General features: G+C 42.1%; 2 protein-coding genes across 3 annotated transcripts; both read right to left on the bottom strand.

The window, feature by feature from the left end:
• Nucleotides 1–276: 276 nt before the first annotated feature.
• Nucleotides 277–1998, bottom strand: LOC307041110 (RING finger protein 224-like). The gene is made up of 3 exons (XM_079684443.1): nucleotides 1043–1998; nucleotides 555–943; nucleotides 277–437 (listed from the first exon to the last, which is right to left on the bottom strand). Exons 2-3 carry the CDS (start codon nucleotides 926–928, stop codon nucleotides 293–295), a joined length of 519 nt encoding a protein of 172 aa, XP_079540569.1. The 5' UTR covers nucleotides 929–943; nucleotides 1043–1998; the 3' UTR covers nucleotides 277–292.
• Nucleotides 1999–5556: 3558 nt separating this feature from the next.
• LOC307040102 (RING finger protein 224-like) lies at nucleotides 5557–7428 on the bottom strand. 2 transcript variants are annotated; one of them, XM_079682658.1, is made up of 3 exons: nucleotides 6407–7428; nucleotides 5919–6307; nucleotides 5557–5801 (listed from the first exon to the last, which is right to left on the bottom strand). In XM_079682658.1, exons 2-3 carry the CDS (start codon nucleotides 6290–6292, stop codon nucleotides 5657–5659), a joined length of 519 nt encoding a protein of 172 aa, XP_079538784.1. In that variant the 5' UTR covers nucleotides 6293–6307; nucleotides 6407–7428; the 3' UTR covers nucleotides 5557–5656. The 2 variants fall into 2 exon arrangements, with proteins under 2 accessions (XP_079538784.1, XP_079538785.1); XM_079682659.1 differs by lacking the exon at nucleotides 6407–7428 and having other exon boundaries at nucleotides 5919–6398.
• Between the last annotated feature and the right edge of the window lie 1448 nt (nucleotides 7429–8876).

The following is an 8876-nucleotide window of genomic DNA, read 5'->3' as shown; positions in this document are numbered from 1 at the left end:
TATAAATACTTCATGAAGTCCTTCGCTCCTCAGGCCGGCCTCTGATGTCATCAGTAGCAGCCGTGGTCCTGCTGCAAACCTAATGTAGTCCTGCAACATTCATCAGGTTCCTTTCCATACATCCATGGGCCCTTCAGTTAGAACGTAAAGAGGAACGGAGATGACGTATACACAGGGGCGTCCCTGGCCAACTTGAGGCCCCACGCAAAGTTGTATGATGGGGGGGTGCTACTGGAGCCTCACAGCGGCGCCACCGTGCCGCGCCACACCAATTGCGCCGCATAAGCGCGGCTCAGTTGAGGCTCAGTTGAGGCCCCCTCAGCAAGGTGAGGCCCCAGGCAGTCTGTATGATCGGCCTGTAGGGAGGGACGTCCCTGCGAATACGTCCAAACATCCTCTTGAGTAAGGCCTTGCCACCAGACTTTTTTGAAACAGGGCTAAAGAGTGTGACAGAGAGGTATGTTTAGATATCAGGTTGATTCTCTACATATCACACAGGCCTACATGATATTACACAAGTGTAATCTATGTGAATAAAAACTGAGCCCCCTTACAGTGTGGACTGGATGAGTTGTGTCTCAGTGTAGCTTAAATCCTCCATCGGGGCTGATGGTGTCACCCTCTCCTCCACTATCTGGTCCCAGATCTCCATGTTGACCCACAGGGCCCCGGGCAGGGTCAGGCTGGCCCTGGTGCAGGTGATCCAGCGGCACAGGGGGCAGGAGACGCAGTAGAGGAACCCCTTCAGCTGGTACAGCTGCTCCAGGCAGGGTGCACAGAAGGTGTGTCCGCAGTGCAGCACCCGAGGGACCCGGTCGGTGCGAGAGTACTCGTTGAAGCACACCACGCATTCCTTCTCCTCGTGTACGACCATGGTGTCTGCGGGTGTAGTGAGGTGGAGCGCAGACTGGGAGCAGAGTGAAGGCATTCAACAGACCACGTGCTGCTCAGGAAGAAAGAAACCAGTCAGAAATCCAATCAAATATTATCATTACTTTATAACAATAAATGCATCTAGCAGTTCCTTTCTAATCATACTTACTTTTTAGGGTTGATAAGGCTGCCTGTGATCCTGCTGTTGGTAACGTGTGTGTTGGTCTGCTGAGGTTTGCTGTGTCTGTGTGTGAACAGTCTGCGGTTATTATCCAACCTGCCTGATCTTGTGACGTGTCGGAGGAATCATTTCCAGGTAGGAAGCTAAAAACATTGTGGGGAACTCCATTCTTAATCACGTTCGCCAAAGCACCTGCACATGCGCATATCTCCGGAACTCCAAGAGGAATGCCTTTATGTGGAGTCAAACTGTTCATAACATTTTTGATATATATTTGCTGTATGGAGAGAATTCTCCAGGAAACATTTTTTTTTTAAGGTTCTTTATAACCCCAAAGATTAAAAAGTCACAGAGTAAAATCTGTGGGGATGGTCAATGCTGGAGAATGTGTGGAAATGAATCTGCTGATCACTTTCATATTTTTTGGGACTGCTGTAGTATTTATTTGTATTGGCCAGAGCTTAGATCAATATAATCAATCTCAATCTTTATTTATTTATATAGCACATTTAAAACAACCTCAGTTGACCAAAGTGATGTACAGGCAATAAATGCAATATAAAATAACACAATGGGAGTAAAATAATAAAACAATAATTAAAAACATGATAAAAAGCACACTAGAAACATAAAACACATACAAATATAAAAATGTAATGCTCAACTAGTATTAAAATCCAGTGCAAAGAGGTGAGTTTTTAGCTGAGGTTTAAAAGTTGAATAGACTCAGCAGTCCGGATATGTACTGGGAGGCTGTTCCACAGTCTGGGAGCTGCAACACTGAAAGCCCTGTCACCCCGGGGTTTTTTCCTGCACAGAGGAACCACCAACATATTCTGCTGAGCTGAGCGCAATGCTCTAGCTGGAGGCGCAGGGGGGTGCAACAACTCAGACAGGTAATATGGTGCCAGTCCATGCAATGATTTAAAAACAACAAGTAAATACTTGAACTGGATCCTTTAACTGACAGGAAGCCAATTGATAAGTGTTTGATCCGTCACCTACAGCTGGTCCAAAATGCGGCTGCACGCCTTCTTACCAGGAAGAGACAATATGACATCACTCCTGTTTTGGCTCAGCTGGTCCAAAATGCGGCTGAACGCCTTCTTACTGGGAATAGATAATATGACATCACTCCTGTTTTGGCTCAGCTGGTCCAAAATGCGGCTGAACGCCTTCTTACTGGGAATAGATAATATGACATCACTCCTGTTTTGGCTCAGCTGGTCCAAAATGCGGCTGCACGCCTTCTTACCAGGAAGAGACGATATGACATCACTCCTGTTTTGGCCTCTGTGTTTTGGCCACTCAAAACAGGAGTGATGTCATATCGTCTCTTCCCGGTAAGAAGGCGTGCAGCCGCATTTTGGACCAGCTGCAGGCGACGGATCAAACACTTATCAACACCAATATACAGGGAGTTACAATAATCTAAACGAGACGTTATAAATAGGTGGATTAGCTGTTCAAATAGGAAGATAGGCCTTTACCTTCCCCAGAAGCCGCAGCGGGAAGAAGTTTGTCTTGAAAACCAAGCTTATCTGTTTGTCAAATGTAAAACAGTTGTCAAAGATGACTCCAAGATTTCTGACAGAGAGGCGGCTGTAGGAGGCTAGGGGGCCGAGTATACTATTAAAGCCATCCAGGAGTTCGGACTGTCCAAATATTAAAATACCTGTCTTGTTTTCATTGAGAGTCAAGAAGTTGATTTCCATCCATGATTTAATGTCTTTCAGACAGCTAAGCAAGGCATTCCTAGATTCATTATTTGCTTTTATAGGCAGATATACCTGCAAATCATCTGCAAAGCAATGGTACGAAATGTTATGCTTTTTAAAAATTGACCCCAGAGGTAGTAAATACAGACTGAACCAAATGGGGCCAAGGATAGTGCCTTGAGGGACCCCATATCCTAGTGGGGCTGCAGCTGAAGAATACTGGCCAAGATGCACAGAAAAGGTCCTTCCTGACAGATATGATTGAAACTATTTTAGGACGTTACCTTTAATACCAACACACAGTTCAAGGCGTGATCAAATAATTTGGTGGTCAATGGTATCAAAAGCAGCACACAAATCTAAAAGCACTAGCACAGCAGAATTTCCAGAATCGGCAGTTAAAAGAAGATCATTAAAAACTCTCAGGAGAGCAGTTTCTGTGCTGTGGCGTGATTTAAAACCAGACTGAAACATTTTTCTGATATGCAGTTAAAATCAAGGTGCGACTGCAGTTGCGCTAAAACCACTTTCTCTAGGACTTTAGACAGGAAGGGAAGCTTATAAATAGGTCTAAAGTTGGAGAGAACAGAATGATCAAGGTTCTGTTTTTAGATAAGAGGCTGCACTACCGCGTGTTTAAAAAAGTTGCAACACAGCCTGAGGTGAGAGAGATATTTATCAAAGTTCAAATGTATGACCCAATAGTATTAAAAACGTCTTTCAGTAATCTGGGAGGAATACTGTCTAAGGGGTATTGTGAAGGTTTCAATTTTTTAACCACATCAGATATTTGGTCAGTGAAACCAGGTCAAACTGCTCGAAGACTTATCTCCTGACTGAGCACACAGGAGACACAGCTGGGTCTAAGGTGAGAGGAGGAGGTGATGATCTGATGGCCAAGACTTTATCATTAAAAGATGAAAGGAACTTTTCACATAGAGTAGGGGATTTAAAAGATGATTAAGAGTGGTAAAAAGGAACTGGGTCCTTCTTCTGTTGTTGGACACAAGATTTGACAATAATGGTGACAATAAGATCTTTAAGCAAATAGGCTTCTGTGTTACTCTGTCTGATGAGAGCAACTTTAGCATTTATGACCCACGTCAGTGGCGGCCGGCCCATAGGGGCGCTAGGGGCGCCGTCCCACCTCTTCCCACATTCTAGATTGTTGTTCAAAATACTTACATTTTTTTAAATGTTATACTTTCTTTTGTATTAACAAGGTACATATGTGACCTGCTCCATCATTTTGAGTCACATCGACCCAGGGACACATTTTGAGTTTGCTGTATGTATGTAAAGAGGAAAGTCCCAGCTTTATGGCAATACCAACATTATCTTCTACGCCAAATGTCGGCGTAGAAGATATGCTCTTCCAAAGTTTGAGTGTCATCAAACGTTATATTTGAGAAAAATGGCATTAAAGATAATAATTCATATTTTTCACATGGATTAAAACACATTTATTAACAGTCAACTCAAAATGAACATGTATGGAATACTATTGATAAAATACGAACAACTATAGTGTAGGGCCTACATATGATGCAATATATAATAGGGGTGTAAAAAATCTATTAATGTAAGAATCGATTCATAACTTCCACTTTCATAACTTTCTTTTGAATCAATACAAATAAATAAAAAAAGTTTTCTTTTTGTTTTGATCTTTCCACATATATATTTGTTGCTATAGGTGAAACAGTTGAGGGACAATTTAAAAGTTTTATTATAATAACTACACTTTAGATAAAGTTAAAGAGTTCAAACAACATTCTTTGCACAGCGGCACTAACTTTGAAAACGACTTACAGTACTAACAGCAGAGGCTGCCGAACATTAATGTATAACTTTTGGAAAATGTATAAAACGTTTCTATTTATGATTTCCGTCTGAAACAGCCAGACCCAATAAAGAGAAACATCTCCAGCCGAGAGAAATCAACATTGGACGAGAATCAAGAGATAATTTTAAGAGAGATACTTTATTGACCCCAAATTGGGAAAATGTTTGTTGCAGCAGCAACAAGCAAGTGTATACAGGCATTACAATATTAAAATCTTTGAAGATGGAAGAAAGTATTAACATAATAAATAACAATAAAAACAATCTTCGGCTAATATAACATTATTATTCATCTCCACAGAAACAGTTTGAACAATAAAAAATATGACGGACCAACACTTTTAAAGTAACTTAAATACTAATAATGTTGTTTGTTTCTATATTGTGCAAATAAACCTAAACTACAAAGATTTACCATTTTAACAAAGCAATGTAAATGTGATGTGTAGTGCAAAGAACATACAAAAATAATCAGATCGACACAAAAAACAAACCAAATAAAATACAAATAAAATAAATTACATATTTCAATTGATTAAATTAGGTTTCAGTGTTCACAGCTTCAGCTTTTGTACAATATTTCAATGTATGCAGGTAGAATTGTATGTAGGACATAACAAAAGTAAAGTTGGGTTTATGGTTTGTACATTTTCAAGAATATGATGAAACACATTGACCATAATCAACAACCAAATACAAACAAATTAAATGTTTGGTTTGAGTTTAGAATCTAATTATAAATACTTCATGAAGTGCTTCGCTCCTCAGGCCGGCCTCTGATGTCATCAGTAGCAGCCGTGGTCCTGCTGCAAACCTAATGTAGTCCTGCAACATTCATCAGGTTCCTTTCCATACATCCATGGGCCCTTCAGTTAGAACGTAAAGAGGAACGGAGATGACGTATACACAGGGCCGTCCCTGGCCAACTTGAGGCCCCACGCAAAGTTGTATGATGGGGGGGGGGGTGCTAGTGGAGCCTCACAGCGGCGCAACCGTGCCGCTTCACACTAATTGTGCCGCATAAGCGCATAGGTGCGGCTCAGTTGAGGCTCAGTTGAGGCCCCCTCAGCAAGGTGAGGCCCCACGCAGTCTGTATGATCGGCCTGTAGAGAGGGACGGCCCTGCGTATACGTCCAAACACCCTCTTGAGTAAGGCCTTGCCACCAGACGGTTTTGAAACAGGGCTAAAGAGAGGGACAGAGAGGTATGTTTAGATATCAGGTTGATTCTCTACATATCACACAGACCAACATGAAATTACACAAGTGTAATCTATGTGAATAAAAACTGAGTCCCCTTACAGTGTGGACTGGATGAGTTGTGTCTCAGTGTAGCTTAAATCCTCCATCGGGGCTGATGGTGTCACCCTCTCCTCCACTATCTGGTCCCAGATCTCTGTGTTGACCCACAGGGCCCCGGGCAGGGTCAGGCTGGCCCTGGTGCAGGTGATCCAGCGGCACAGGGGGCAGGAGACGCAGTAGAGGAACCCCTTCAGCTGGTACAGGTGCTCCAGGCAGGGTGCACAGAAGGTGTGTCCGCAGTGCAGCACCCGAGGGACCCGGTCGCTGCGAGAGTACTCGTTGAAGCACACCACGCACTCCTTCTCCTCGTGTACGACCATGGTGTCTGCGGGTGTAGTGAGGTGGAGCGCAGACTGGGAGCAGAGTGAAGGCATTCAACAGACCACGTGCTGCACAGGAAGAAAGAAACCAGTCAGAAATCCAATCAAATATTATCATTACTTTATAACAATAAATGCATCTAGCAGTTCCTTTCTAATCATACTTACTTTCAGGGTTGATAAGGCTGCCTGTGATCCTGCTATTGGTAACGTGTGTGTTGGTCTGCTGAGGTTTGCTGTGTCTGTGTGTGAACAGCCTGCGGTTATTATCCAACCTGCCTGATCTTGTGACGTGTCGGAGGAATCATTTCCAGGTAGGAAGCTAAAAACATTGTGGGGAACTCCATTCTTAATCACGTTCGCCAAAGCACCTGCACATGCGCATATCTCCGGAACTCCAAGAGGAATGCCTTATTGTGGAGTCAAACTGTTCATAACATTTTTGATATATATTTGCTGTATGGAGAGAATTCTCCAGGAAACATTTTTTTAAGGTTCTTTATAACCCCAAAGATTAAAAAGTCACAGAGTAAAATATGTGGGGATGGTCAATGCTGAAGAATGTGTGGAAATGAATCTGCTGATCACTTTCATATTTTTTGGGACTGCTGTAGTATTTATTTGTATTGGCCAGAGCTTAGATCAATATAATCAATCTCAATCTTTATTTATTTATATAGCACATTTAAAACAACCTCAGTTGACCAAAGTGATGTATAGGCAATAAATGCAATATAAAATAACACAATGGGAGTAAAATAATAAAACAATAATTAAAAACATGATAAAAAGCACACTAGAAACATAAAACACATACAAATGTAAAAATGTAATGCTCAACTAGTATTAAAATCCAGTGCAAAGAGGTGAGTTTTTAGCTGAGGTTTAAAAGTTGAATAGACTCAGCAGTCCGGATATGTACTGGGAGGCTGTTCCACAGTCTGGGAGCTGCAACACTGAAAGCCCTGTCACCCCGGGGTTTTTTTCCTGCACAGAGGAACCACCAACATATTCTGCTGAGCTGAGCGCAATGCTCTAGCTGGAGGCGCAGGGGGGTGCAACAACTCAGACAGGTAATATGGTGCCAGTCCATGCAATGATTTAAAAACAACAAGTAAATACTTGAACTGGATCCTTTAACTGACAGGAAGCCAATTGATAAGTGTTTGATCCGTCACCTACAGCTGGTCCAAAATGCGGCTGCACGCCTTCTTACTGGGAATAGATAATATGACATCACTCCTGTTTTGGCTCAGCTGGTCCAAAATGCGGCTGGACGCCTTCTTACTGGGAATAGATAATATGACATCACTCCTGTTTTGGCTCAGCTGGTCCAAAATGCGGCTGGACGCCTTCTTACTGGGAATAGATAATATAACATCACTCCTGTTTTGGCCTCTGTGTTTTGGTCACTCAAAACAGGAGTGATGTCATATGGCATATATATGGCATTTTGGACCAGCTGCAGGCGACGGATCAAACACTTATCAACACCAATATACAGGGAGTTACAATAGTCTAAACGAGACGTTATAAAAATAAATAAAATAGGTGGATTAGCTGTTCAAATAGGAAGATAGCTAGGCCTTTACCTTCCCCAGAAGCCGCAGCTGGAAGAAGTTTGTCTTAAAAACTGAGCTTATCTGTTTGTCAAATGTAAAACAGTTGTCAAAGATGACTCCAAGATTTCTGACAGAGGGGCGGCTGTAGGAGGCTAGGGGGCCGAGTATACTATTAAAGCCATCCAGGAGTTCGGACTGTCCAAATATTAAAATATCTGTCTTGTTTTCATTGAGAGTCAAGAAGTTGATTTCCATCCATGATTTAATGTCTTTCAGACAGCTAAGCAAGGCATTCCTAGTTTCATTATTTGCTTTTATAGGCAGATATACCTGCAAATCATCTGCAAAGCAATGGTACGAAATGTTATGCTTTTTAAAAATTGACCCCAGAGGCAGTAAATACTGACTGAACCAAATGGGGCCAAGGATAGTGCCTTGAGGGACCCCATATCCTAGTGGGGCTGCAGCTGAAGAATACTGGCCAAGATGCACAGAAAAGGTCCTTCCTGACAGATATGATTGAAACTATTTTAGGACGTTACCTTTAATACCAACACACAGTTCAAGGCGTGATCAAATAATTTGGTGGTCAATGGTATCAAAAGCAGCACACAAATCTAAAAGCACTAGCACAGCAGAATTTCCAGAATCAGCAGTTAAAAGAAGATCATTAAAAACTATCAGGAGAGCAGTTTCTGTGCTGTGGCGTGATTTAAAACCAGACTGAAACATTTTTCTGATATGCAGTTAAAATCAAGGTGCGACTGCAGTTGCGCTAAAACCACTTTCTCTAGGACTTAAGACAGGAAGGGAAGCTTAGAAATAGGTCTAAAGTTGGAGAGAACAGAATGATCAAGGTTCTGTTTTTAGATAAGAGGCTGCACTACCGCGTGTTTAAAAAAGTTAGAACACAGCCTGAGGTGAGAGAGATATTTATCAAAGTTCAAATGTATGACCCAATAGTATTAAAAACGTCTTTCAGTAATCTGGGAGGAACACTGTCTAAGGGGTATTGTGAAGGTTTCAATTTTTTAACCACATCAGATCAGTGAAACCAGGTCAAACTGCTCGAAGAC

The sequence above is a fragment of the Notothenia rossii genome (genome assembly GCF_949606895.1).
Source record: "Notothenia rossii genome assembly, chromosome: 5".
Taxonomy (NCBI): domain Eukaryota; kingdom Metazoa; phylum Chordata; class Actinopteri; order Perciformes; family Nototheniidae; genus Notothenia; species Notothenia rossii.
The sequence above is the reverse complement of the archived record's forward strand: the minus strand, read 5'-3'. Positions and strand labels throughout refer to the sequence as shown.